Source organism: Alligator mississippiensis, chromosome 3 (genome assembly GCF_030867095.1).
Source record: "Alligator mississippiensis isolate rAllMis1 chromosome 3, rAllMis1, whole genome shotgun sequence".
NCBI classification, from domain to species: domain Eukaryota; kingdom Metazoa; phylum Chordata; order Crocodylia; family Alligatoridae; genus Alligator; species Alligator mississippiensis.
The window spans coordinates 38810360-38823122 of NC_081826.1; the positions used below are offsets into that span (position 1 = coordinate 38810360).

Here is a 12763-nt window from a genome sequence, read left to right on the forward strand (position 1 = left end):
GGAAACCAGCACGGGTTCGTGGCAGGCAGATCATGCCTGACCAATCTAGTCTCTTTTTAGGACCAGGTTACGAAATGCCTGGACACAGGAGGAGGGGTGGATGTCGTATACTTAGACTTCAGGAAGGCCTTCGATACGGTATCCCACCCCATACTGGTGAACAAGTTAAGAGGCTGTGACTTGGATGACTACACAGTCCAGTGGGTGGCGAATTGGCTGGAGGGTCGCACCCAGAGAGTCGTGGTGGATGGGTCGGTTTCGACCTGGAAGGGCGTGGGCAGTGGGGTCCCGCAGGGCTCGGTCCTTGGACCGATACTCTTTAATGTCTTCATCAGCGACTTGGACGAGGGAGTCAAATGTACTCTGTCCAAGTTTGCAGATGACACAAAGTTATGGGGAGAAGTGGACACGCCGGAGGGCAGGGAACAGCTGCAGGCAGACCTGGATAGGTTGGACAAGTGGGCAGAAAACAACAGGATGCAGTTCAACAAGGAGAAATGCAAAGTGCTGCACCTAGGGAGGAAAAATGTCCAGCACACCTACAGCCTAGGGAATGACCTGCTGGGTGGCACGGAAGTGGAAAGGGATCTTGGAGTCCTAGTGGACTCCAAGATGAACATGAGTCGGCAGTGTGATGAAGCCATCAAAAAAGCCAATGGCACTTTATCGTGCATCAGCAGATCCATGACAAATAGGTCCAAGGAGGTGATACTTCCCCTCTATCGGGCGCTCGTCAGACCGCAGTTGGAGTACTGCGTGCAATTCTGGGCGCCACACTTCAAGAAGGATGCGGATAACCTGGAGAGGGTCCAGAGAAGGGCCACTCGTATGGTTAAGGGCCTGCAGACCAAGCCCTACGAGGAGAGACTAGAGAAACTGGACCTTTTCAGCCTTCGAAAGAGAAGGTTGAGAGGCGACCTTGTGGCTGCCTATAAGTTCATCACGGGGGCACAGAAGGGAATTGGTGAGTATTTATTCACCAAGGCGCCCCCGGGGGTTACAAGAAACGATGGCCACAAGCTAGCAGACAGCAGATTTAGATTGGACATTAGGAAGAACTTCTTCACAGTTTGAGTGGCCGAGGTCTGGAACGGGCTCCCAAGGGAGGTGGTGCTCTCCCCTACCCTGGGGGTCTTCAAGAGGAGGTTAGATGAGTATCTAGCTGGGGTCATCTAGACCCAGCACTCTTTCCTGCCTATGCAGGGGGTCGGACTCGATGATCTATTGAGGTCCCTTCCGACCCTAACGTCTGTGAATCTATGAATGGGTGACTATATGCACTTACCAAGACAACCTGAGTTACTGTTAGTTTAGTGTATATAACTGGTTAATAAAGCTTGTTTTCAGAGTGAAATGCTCTTTTCCTGTCACAGATTCCTTCCCACCCGAGCTGACCCAAACTGATCCCATAATAGATCTCAGAGCTCCACACCCTGGGGACGACCTTCAGGGACCTGAAGACGAACTTCTTGCATTTAAAACCTTGTCTAACTCTATCCCAATTATGCAGTTTGTCGAATAAGAGACAACACTCAAAGAAATCTTTGCCTCTTGCATAATTCTTGGAACATCATGGTTACATCACCCTAACACTACCAATACTATTACCACACTAAGGATAGAAACCTTTGTGCTACCATAAAATTTTTTATGGTGGTAAAAAGTGAAAGCTAATAGACACCCCTATCTTTGGTTGTTCCACAAAAGCTGAAATTTGTGTCCACAACAAAAAGCAGTAACAAACTGGGGGGCAGTAACAAACTTTATTGTTAGACACAGGCAACAGTCTCCCTGGAACAGGGGTTTCTCAGGCTTGGTGGGCCCAGTCCTGCACACCCTGGGAATTCTCACACCAGATTGGCACCCTCAAGCCCTGGGAGTGTTTGCCTCACTTTCCCTGCACACCCAGCTGCATCCCTCCAGGGACGTCTGGGTAAGTGAGGAAAGTCAGGGCTTCATGGAGCGTGTCTTGCAAGTGGGGGTTTCTTTCTTGCAGACAAAGCACCCTCAGCAAGGCAAGGGAATCCCTTTACAGGGGATTTCCCCTGGCACACCTGAAGCAGAGGGAAGCAGGGAATCAGCTATGGGGGTCCCTCTCCCTATTGCAAACCATACTCCATGCTGTTGCTAGGAATAGCATGGAGCCTGGGCTGCAAATGGGGAGGGGGACCCCCTGTGGGAGAATTCCCCCCACCCTAGGCTGGCAGGTGCATAGGGGAAATCCCCTGCAGGGGATTTTTTTCTCCTTAACAGGAAGAGCAAGTTTGCAAGCAGGGATTCCCTCCCCCCCTTACAGATATGCCCCACATCAGAGTGCAGCTACCAGTGATGTCCAGAGACATTCCCAGACTGCAATTAGCTGTGCAGCGACACATCACTGCACAGCCAATGGCTCGCCAACGAAAACGCCTATTTCTACCCTAACTGTTCCCTGCACTCAAACAAAAACCAGACTGTCTTGCCTATCTAGTGGATCAACCTTTCTTTTTTGTTTTTTTACATGAACGTTTCTCAGAGTTGCGCTGATGTAAAGCACGGCCAATATTTCCCGCGGCAGAATCCGCAGCCTCCCAGGGCAGATGCGAGGCAAGAGGAGGCGCTTTTCTCTCCCTTTTTCCGCCATGACAACGTGACAGCAGAACAAACTTCTGAGAAACGCGGCAGCTAGTTCCTGCTACAAACCCTGAGGAAGGCCCCTCATGCCCAAAAGACACCAGGCAAAGCCCCGAGATCCACCTGTGCGGGGCGGGGCGCTCTGCACAGTGGCTCCGCCCCCCTGCGCGCCGCGTCCTTCCCTAGCATCAGTTGCCATGACGCCTCGCTCAGCGCCCCGACGGGGGGAGGGGCGCTGCGACCCCCATGGAAGAGCCCCCACTCCGAGGCGCGGGACAGACAGAATCGTGTCCCGCGAGCCCCAGCACCCCACGCCGGGAACACCTCCCCACACGCACCAGGAGCAGAGGCGGGTAGGGCAAGGCCCCGTGCCCAGCCCGACCCACCTGCGAGGAGCTCCGCGCTGCCCCGCAACCAGGACGCCGCGTCTCAGCGCGGCACCGCCCACAGCGGAACGCGCACGCGCACTGGCGTCTCGGCCAGAGCGTTGGGGCGGGGCGGGGCCTGAGGGAGTGGGCACCGCCCCGTGAGGGAGACTGGCAGCCCGAGCCAGCCTCTCCTCCCGTTTCGGGGCGTAGATGAAGGAGGCAATAATCCCGTTTCCGCCTAAAATAGAGCTTTGTTCGGCTGCAGGAAGAGAAAGCGAACGACCAAAAGCCCTTAGGAGACGGCCACAAGTGCCCTCCCTTCCCTGCCCCCAGACACCCAATGCTGATCAATAGAAATAGCGGGTTTGATCCCTGAAAAACAGCGGTGAAGGACTTCAAGTCATTCAAACTCAGCGGTTTGAGTTACACCCCACTTCCTACATCGGAGCTGAGGAAGAATACGTCTTGCCCTGGAAACGTTGCCTAACTCTATCCCAAATACAGCTGGTTCAATAAAAGACGGATATCCCCCCTAGGGGATCCTTGCCTCTCTCCATTTCTGGACCATCAGGGCTACATCACTTACAGCTACACCTTCCCTCTCAGGAACACCTAGCAAGCAATAAATAGTGTTGATGTCTGTAGTTAACAGAGTGCGTTTTACCATCACAGATGTGTTTGCCTTAACGCATTAAACACTATCTTGGAAATCAAGGATGGCAATAAGTTGGAAGGCCTTTATGAGTTTCTCTTTAGGAGTGCCTCAAAGGACTGGCAGACAAGGTTCTTTGGGTGAATCTGATATTTTTTATTGGCCCAACTAAATAGTTGGAGAACAATATTTAAACAAGTTTTCTGGTTCAAAAACCCCTTGTCAGGCTAAGGAAGTTTCAGCAGTTGGTGTGTGCTCTTCCTGGATGCAATGAAAAGTAAAGAAGCCAGGGGCTGGGCTGGTCTGCATGCAAGACAGGTAGTCAGTGAAAATGTAGACTGTGAAGTCAATGGGTGAGAGACAGGCTGGGTGGGGAGGAGAGAAGGGGGATGAATAGTGGAGAAGTACCTGGGAAGTCAGCTGTCAGGCAGGTTATAATGTGTCATAAATCCAATGTCTGTATTTAGTCCATGATTTTTAGTATCCAGGAGGTTGATGAAGTGAAGTTCATAGGCTTGTGTCTGGGAAGTGTTTTGTAAGTTTCCTTTGAGGATCAGGACTGAGATTAGAGAGTGGTTTTCTTGCGAGAAATGTATCCCCACTGGTAATTGGGTATTCCTGTCTTTGATAGATTTCTGGTGTGCATTCACTCTGGTGCACAGTTGTTGTTTGGTCTCACCTATGTATTTTCCATCTGGGCATTTGGTACATTGGATGAGATATATTGCCTTTACGAGTTTCAAGAGATATTGGAAAGGGGGGGGGTGGGGGCGGAGAGCAGATAACTTGGAGATGTGAGGCCAAGTTTAGCACTAGCATAACTCCACTGAATCCCAAGGACTTCTACAAAGTTACACTAAACTGGAAGCTCTTATCCTGCCACAGGGTCCTCACCAGAGCGGATCAGAGCTGATCAGGTAAAAGATCTCAAAGCTCAGCGCACCAGGCACCACCCTCAGAGACCTGAAGAAACACGTCTTGCATTTGAAAGCTTGCCTGATAGTTTTAGAAGCCTGCTTACTGAAAAAAAAATCATTATATGTATACAAATCATTAGACTGAATATCTGATGTTAAAACTTTATTGCAGACAAATAACTTATAACAGCAGGTAACAGGATGGAAAAGTACATGTAGCTGCACACTCTTATACAGCAAAAGTTATCAGAGATAATTCAGCATTAAGATAAAGCAGCTACATCTTGGGTTCACATCATCGGGCATCAAAAACCACCACTGTTATAAATTTGTGTTAAAGAAAAAGTAGAAAACAGCAGATCACAAGAGTTGCACAGAACACAGTTTCAAACTAATTTTTAGTTATAACCCCAATAGTTTGTATTTATATCTTAAAATTTGGAACATGCATGGCAATCTCATTACCTAGTGTACTTTGTATCTGCCTTTACTGTTACAGATGATAACAGCTGACAGTTTACTGTGGTTTGCATTAACAAAAAGTGATTGACATATCCGGAACAATTCCACTATCAGTGAAAATATTGTAAGTTGCAGAGATGTACAGGTTGTTCTTCATACGCATTTTTCATTTGTAAGCTTTTTTTGTCCCTGCATGGAGTCATAAAAATCAACCCAATTTCTTATTCTAACCTTTATTTTTCTCTACCTACCCAAAGATAAGAGGACTGTAAAAGGATACATCTTTTTGTCCTTTTCTTGTACATTATTCTGTATCCACATTCTCGACACCTGATAGGATCTCTTGCTTTTATTTCATTTTCTGTGTGACATTCTGTGGGGAGACAATATTGTTAGGCCAAAGTTATAAGCAATATTTTGCATTTGTATTTCTTTTTTTAAAAACGCATACCAAAATTTAAAACATGCATATGACAAAGCAAAGAACAATTTTAGTAATCTAGCAAAATTTCAATTTCAGTTTTTAATTTATTTTTCTTCAGCATATACATTTTTAGTTAATCTATAAAGTTATAATTTATTGTTCTATTGATTTCAAAGCTATCATACTGTACAGTATTCAAACTAAAGTACCTAGAATAAAGCTATAAAACATCTCAAAACCATGCAAACTAAATTACCTAGACTATGCTAACTAACTGAGTAGCTTTAAGATACTGCAGTTTTAAAAAAATACGTACCACATACTAGTGGTCAAAGCACCCACATGACAATATGAAACATTTTTCACTCTAAACTTCTGATTTGGAGAAAGATTCTACTTTAATGGAGTATGTTCCTTTCTCCAAATGCAGTTATATTATCTATCCATTACTTTTCCTTAGCTTAAAAAGATTCTTCTAAAGGACAAAATAAAATTGTCTTTTGTTTGCCCCATACAATATGTACAGTATTCCAGGAAAACATTCCTCAAAATAAGTAGATGTACCTCCTAATTCAACAGCTATAATCAATGTGCAAGTTAATGCATTTGCACATGGCTCATAACAATCTTTGCTTGTTCATAACAAACAAGCTAAATGCCCACATAGCATTCCCTAAAACTATCATCCACTCTCAGAAAAGCTTTTATTTTTATTTGTTTATTTATATACAGCTTTTACTAAAACAATATATTATTTCATTGTCCTTTTTATTATATCATATAATAAAAGTTAAACAATTATGGGTGTTGCTAAAAACATACATTCTACCAGTTTTACCATGTTTTTTACCATAAAACAGGTAGAATGGTACAAAAACATAAAAAGAAACAAACAGATAAAATGAAATGATATACAGCAGTAAGGTAAAACAAGTATTTTAACTGATTTTGACCTTTATTGTTTGGGCACGTATTGCAAATACGCACAGGGCAGAGGTGAGTAATTATTTTGGCTGCAGAGCCACTTTAGGAATTTGGGTGAGCTGTTGCAGACTGAAAGAGGGGGGTGGGGGGGTATAAAATTGATACTAGCCAGCCTGGGGCCTGTCCACCTCTCACCCACTGCCAGGGTTGCCAGATGGAGCAGCCAGGCGGGGCCCTGTAGGCAGGGTGCGGTGCACCTGGCTGGGTGGATGGGATGGGACCATGGGCAGGCAGCAGAATCCGGGAACAGGACGGCTGGGCAGGGGCCAGGATCATGGGGTGGTGATAGTGTGGGGCCAGGGGCCGGGTCAAAGCCCATGGGCTGTATTTTGCCCATCCCTGACATGGGGAATATAAAACAGACTTTGAGTCATTAGAAAGAAGCCAAATTGTTTTCTCTTCATCAACATTTCACATTTTCCAGTAATGGAGATATCCATTTTCCACTTATCATCTTTACTTGTGGTGGTCTTCATTCTCCACGGTGATTTAAAACATTTATTTCACTCTCCCTACAAGAATATATTCCATCTCAACATGGGGTCCAATACCAGTCATCAATGCAGATTTAATTAACGTGAACTGTAACCTCATTTTTAGTTTTTGTTTGTAGCATGCAGACAAGTAGGTTCCTAGACCAAAAGAATGCTTTAACCTCAAAAAACAGGAAGTTCAAGAAAAATCTTACTGCCTGCATAATTTGGTCACATAATCTGTTATTTTTAAATAAAAAAATTTAAATACTGGGTGAATGACTGTCAACACGCTTCCTAAGCCAGAGTTGCCCACCTGGCTGCCTGCAGACTCCAACCTGGACACTTCCCCCACAACCCAACACTCCAGCTGCTGCTGGGGTGGGATCTCCAGTCTCCCATTACTTCTCTAGCTTCTGCTTCCTGCCCCTGCCCCACCTCTGTAGGTGGGGTGAAAAAATAACACTGTCTAAATATTTTTGCTGGAATATACATAAAATTAACAGGATGATATACTATAGGATCTCTCTCATCACCATTTTTAAAAGTTAGAACTATTATAGTTTCATTCCAATACTTCCTAAAATAATACTATTACGTTTTTTGTCAGAATTCCTTGGCAATTTCTGGGGGGGGGGGATTAAGACTGGGGCCCTTTCCATTACTCATTACTATAATTTTACTTGGCATTCAGGCTGCTTGCAGATGTTTTAAAAAAAGACAAAAACAAAACAAAGCATGCAGAAGTAGCAGCACATTACTTCATCCCAGCTCTGCAGCATGGATATAGACTGGGTGCTTCATCAGGTCTTTCTGGCGTTTTTATCTAACATTCAATCAGCTATTAGACAACAGTGCCAAACCCCCCCCACTAAAGCACCCAATCTATAAAGACACTGGGCGAGCTAGGTCCAACTAACGCGTTACCTCTTCTGGACATGCACCGAGCTTGGTGTAGGGACATGAGGAGTTCAAAGTAAAACATTGATTTTTTTTGTATTTCTTTAATGCCTGCAAGCAGCCTCAGAGTCCAGTTAATAATCTGCTTGTATTCACCAGGTAACCATCACTTTCCTCATCAACTGCAAGTTAAATTGTTGAACTTATTTTTTTTAATACAAGTGATGTTCACATACGTTCAGAAAGATAAGCATCAGGAATTAAACTCAATTGTTATAGTTATAACCCCTTGGCTATAACTTTCCAAAAAAGTGGCTATTATTATTATTATTCCCTGCAGTTACAAAGTCCTCCCATAGCCTCATTTGATATTATTTCTTCTTTCTATTAGGGTTTTTAATAATAAATGTAATAATAATAATTTAATAATAAATTATTTTAATCTTCTTCATCTGTTGGAAACTAAATTTATTCTTTTTGGACATGTATTTCTTCAAGGCTTCAATTAATCTTTAGCCTTACAGCAATCCTTATAAAGCCATCTTTTATGCCAACACCTATTCCCTATAAACAGATTATTATAAACACTTAACAAGAAGACCAAAATGTGCAATCTTGTGCCTTGCATCAAGAGAACTAAACAGATGCATCCAGACGAGTGCAGCTGTACAGTATGCAGTGCCACAGACACCACACGCCCCACACTTGCAGGTGTTCCCCTGCCACTGCTGTTTGCCCTTGGGGAAATGCATGTTCCCTCTGGGGGATGCACCACCACTTCCCAAAATGATCCTGGTAAATAGAAAACTATTCAGAGAATGTTAACTTTTTTCAACCAGTAAGGGACTGTTCTTATGTGCATCAGATATTACTGAAACATTTGTTTTCACTCTTACCTCCACAGATATAAATCATTGGCTGCTGCTTTGGTGGCTGAACATCCTTTTGAGAATCCATCCTCTGTCACTAAAAAGCCAAATGTAAGAAACCTGGTTTATCAAAAAAAAAAAAAAAGGGGAGAAAACAGACAGCATAACCTTATTTTCTGTACAGGGAATCTAGACCCTTCCTACTCCACATTTCAGATCATGCACACATGCATCATGGGAGCCAAACGTGTCTATCACCATTTCTACCCAATTAGAAACCAGAACATGGTTTGCTGCCAGTTTTCCAATCCTGTATGAAATCCAGGCTAGCGTGAAGCTATTTTTTTGTAACTGGCTCAAATTGCTGTTTGGTTGGGTTTTTGTCTATCACGGAGCAGGACAACCTTAGGCATCTCGCAGCGATAATGCTGCTCTGTGTACCTCTCCTCCGGATGCTTACTCCCTGCTGAAGCACAAGGCAAAAGCTCTTCTCCCTTTCCACAATGCACCTATACAAATATTGCTAAAAAGCAAAACACCTGCAAACATAACATACCTGGGTCAAACAAGCAGGTCACAAACCACAGGCAATATTGTTGTAGGCCAGGTTTTGCCACTGCAATCTAACCTATAGCTATACTGAAGCTTTTCTCACAATACAATCATGCATCATCACCAGTGTGGGGATCCACGTTTCCAGTCTACCACTCTGACACCCCGATACTCTGAGGGAATGCAGGCAGCGATACCCTAGCATACAGAAGATACGTGAACACAGAAACACCACTCTCTAAAGCAGGGGTGGCCAACCCGTGGCACAGGTGCCACAAGTGGCATGGGCAGCCTCTGTGTGCCAGGCACAGCAGATAGGGCAGGGAGCAGAAAGCAAAGCAACAACTCATGCAGTGAGCAGAGGGAAGGAAGCAGGGCAGCAGAACAAGGGAGCATAGCCTGGAACAGAAAGCAGAGCAGAGGAGGGGGATCAGAGTGGCAACCTGGGGAGGCTGCATGGCAGGCCTGCCAAAAGGTTGACCCTCCCACCCCAGGGAACATTTAACTACACACAGAGCTGGAGTAAGAGTACAGAGCAGCTGGGAAGGGCCGCCAATAGACCAAAAACCCAGGACGTTACAGGACAACAAGGTGCCAACAGGGCCCCCTCCCCCGAACAACCCTCCGCTGGCCGGGGGCAGGCGCCATCTCCAAGACCAACCTTCGGTCACATCCTCCTCAAAGGCGCCCCCTTCCCCACCCCCTGGGCCTTCCCGGCGGTGCCTCTGAGCACGCGGCGGCGCGGGGCAGGGACGAGCCAGTCCTGCCCTGGCAGCCCCACGCGCGGGGAGGGGGAGGCGGGAGGCCTCGGGCGGCGCCACCGCTGCAGCGGGGACGCGGAAGGGCCAGAGCGCAGCAGGCGCCTGCCGCCAAGGAGGGGAGACAGCCCATGCCCTACCTCCGCCGCTGCCCCGTCCTGACAGCGATGAATGAGGCCTCACGGCAGCTTCCGGCCGCTGCCGGGGAGGAGCCACCGCCGCGCCTGCCCGGTCCCCGCGCGGCCGCGTGCTTGCGGAGGGCTCCGGCGCCCCGCTGTCTGCTTCTCCGAGCAGCCCGCCCGGGTCCCGCGGCTCGTGACAGCCAGGCCTTTCTGCGGCCCCGCTTCTGAGAGCCTCGGCTTCCTTCCTTCAATTCGATTTTAAAGTCAGGTTGTAGTACTCCGGGGTGTGGAGAAAGGCTTGGCGCAGGAAACAAGAGCGCCCTAAAGGTCCAGAATGCAACCAGAAAGAGCCCCCACGCGTGTTATTTAATGCGAATCAACAAGTGCAAGTTATTTGGGGGCGGGGGAAGAGAGTAACTAGAAGACTCTTGAGGTCCTTTCCAGCCCACAGATCACTGATGGAGGGGCTGGCTCCTGAGCTTTTTTGGTGTATGGGGTTCTGCAGTAAACTGGTAGAATTATTACTTTCACTGTATGTTTTTAGCAAATTATATACATGTTATTGTTATATATCAACTGTATTGTTCATTTTATTGTACTGCCTTGAAGTAAGCTGTAAATAAGCCATTACTACTGTGGGGGTTCATTATTTGGTACCAGTTGTGCCCATGCCATTGTTATAGTAGTGTTCCTACTACAGTGGGGGGGTTGCAAACTTTTTCTTATTGTGCCCCCGCTTCCAGATTTACCAGCTGCCTGCATAGCTGTACCAGCATGTTTTATATTTTAACCCCTTAAATGCCAATTATAATGAAAATTAAATCTGCCATTACACAATTTCTCCATATCCCCCCTACCCCAGGCTACACATACATACCACAGTCTGGGAATCCCTGCACTAGAGGATTTACCAAGCTTTCAATATTAAAAGCAAAGATCACTGTGCATTTAACCAAGACTGAACCTTTAATTGTTCAAAAGGAAAAAATTGAGCTAAGGAGTTGAGTATCTCAGTTCTCTTTCCTGGGTCCTATACAGTACAATAACATTAATTTTATAAGCATACTAACACAGGCATTCTAGTTTATATAGAAGGATTGGTTTAGGCCACAGAAATGGGGAAATAGCAGTGTAGTTAGAAATTCCCCATAATTTAGTAGTAGAGTTGGAGTGTTATAGACTTGCTGGTATAGGAAATATGTGAGAAACAAAGTTTTTTGGTGATACGTTTTATTGGACTAACTGTATAGTTCAAAAAGATGTTAGACCAGCATTTGGATGCAAAGTGCCCTTCTACAGGGCTTCTCCATTAATTTAGCGAGATACAGTTTCTGAGTGGAAAAAAGAATACAGTGGAACCGATGCGTGTAGGAAAATCTGCATTCATAGAATTTGTATGAATAAATCCCCAACCCAAATGAGCACCTAAGTACCTTTTACAGCAAAGTCATAGAGAAAGCACCTGTGGTGTGATTGCAAGCGCCACGCTATAGACTGGTGATGCTCAACAATGGTGCCTTGGCTGCCTTGAGATCTTTTCAAGGCTGCCACTGTGTGTTAGCGCTGTGAAATGTGCAAATATGATTCACAAGATAAATCCAGAGATTTCAAATAGGAATCCATAGTGTTAAATACATCCTGACCTGTTGTGGGCTTTCTGAATTCACCGCAACAGAAAAGTTGCTTATTATATCCCTCTGGTGGAAAAAACAGTGAAAACTAAGAGCTGACATTTTCTGAGGGGTGCTTTGAGTCTAAGAAAGGGTGCCTTGACTCTAAAAAGGTTAGGAACCAGTCTTGGGGGATGATAACCCTAGGATTCTTTTTGTCAGAGCCCTCCAAGGATTAACGCAGCAGCTCATCCGACGTGGTGTCTAGTGAACTTCAATAGCAATCTCTATTCATAGATTCATAGATGTTAGGGTCGGAAGGGACCTCAGTAGATCATCGAGTCCGACCCCCTGCATAAGCAGGAAAGAGTGCTGGGTCTAGATGACCCCAGCTAGATACTCATCTAACCTCCTCTTGAAGACCCCCAGGGTAGGGGAGAGCACCACCTCCCTTGGGAGCCCGTTCCAGACCTTGGCCACTCGAACTGTGAAGAAGTTCTTCCTAATGTCCAATCTAAATCTGCTCTCTGCTAGCTTGTGGCCATTGTTTCTTGTAACCCCCTGGGGCGCCTTGGTGAATACTTGTTCACCAGTATGGGGTGGGATACCGTATCGAAGGCCTTCCTGAAGTCTAAGTATACGACATCCACCCCTCCTCCTGTGTCCAGGCGTTTCGTAACCTGGTCATAGAAAGAGACTAGATTGGTCAGGCACGATCTGCCCGCCACAAACCCGTGCTGGTTTCCCCTCAGCATAATTTGCCCTGCCGGGCTCTCACAAATGTGAGCCTTGATAATTTTTTCAAAGACTTTACCAAGGATGGAGGTGAGACTGACTGGCCTATAGTTGCCCGGGTCCTCCTTCCTCCCCTTTTTGAAAATGGGGACCACATTAGCCCTTTTCCAGTCCTCTGGGACTTGGCCCGTGCGCCATGAACGTTCGAATATTCCTGCCAGTGGCTCTGCAATGATGTCGGCCAGTGCCTTCAGCACCCTCGGATGGAGCCCATCCGGGCCTGCCGATTTAAAGGCATCCAGTTCTTCCAAATGACTCTGCACC

General features: G+C 46.1%; 2 protein-coding genes across 5 annotated transcripts in view; both read right to left on the reverse strand.

Moving 5' to 3' along the window:
- SPAG1 (sperm associated antigen 1) overlaps positions 1-3082 on the reverse strand; it is a 73482-nt gene extending 70400 nt beyond the window's left edge. The window contains exon 1 of one of the 3 annotated variants that reach the window (XM_006268797.4): positions 3000-3082. The gene's annotated coding sequence lies outside the window, so the exon portion shown is untranslated. Of the gene's footprint in view, positions 1-2951; positions 2970-2999 lie in introns of those variants that run through there. The other 2 variants (XM_019495801.2, XM_019495800.2) reach the window with 2 other exon arrangements.
- Positions 3083-4698: 1616 nt separating this feature from the next.
- POLR2K (RNA polymerase II, I and III subunit K) lies at positions 4699-10214 on the reverse strand. Of its 2 annotated transcripts, none has more exons than XM_014611645.3 (4): positions 10113-10214; positions 8690-8782; positions 5293-5385; positions 4699-4868 (listed from the first exon to the last, which is right to left on the reverse strand). In XM_014611645.3, the coding sequence occupies exons 2-4, from the start codon at positions 8748-8750 to the stop codon at positions 4846-4848; spliced, it is 177 nt and encodes a 58-aa protein (XP_014467131.1). In that variant the 5' UTR covers positions 8751-8782; positions 10113-10214; the 3' UTR covers positions 4699-4845. The 2 variants fall into 2 exon arrangements, with proteins under 2 accessions (XP_014467131.1, XP_019351238.1); XM_019495693.2 differs by lacking the exon at positions 10113-10214 and adding an exon at positions 9876-9976.
- Positions 10215-12763: the final 2549 nt, after the last annotated feature.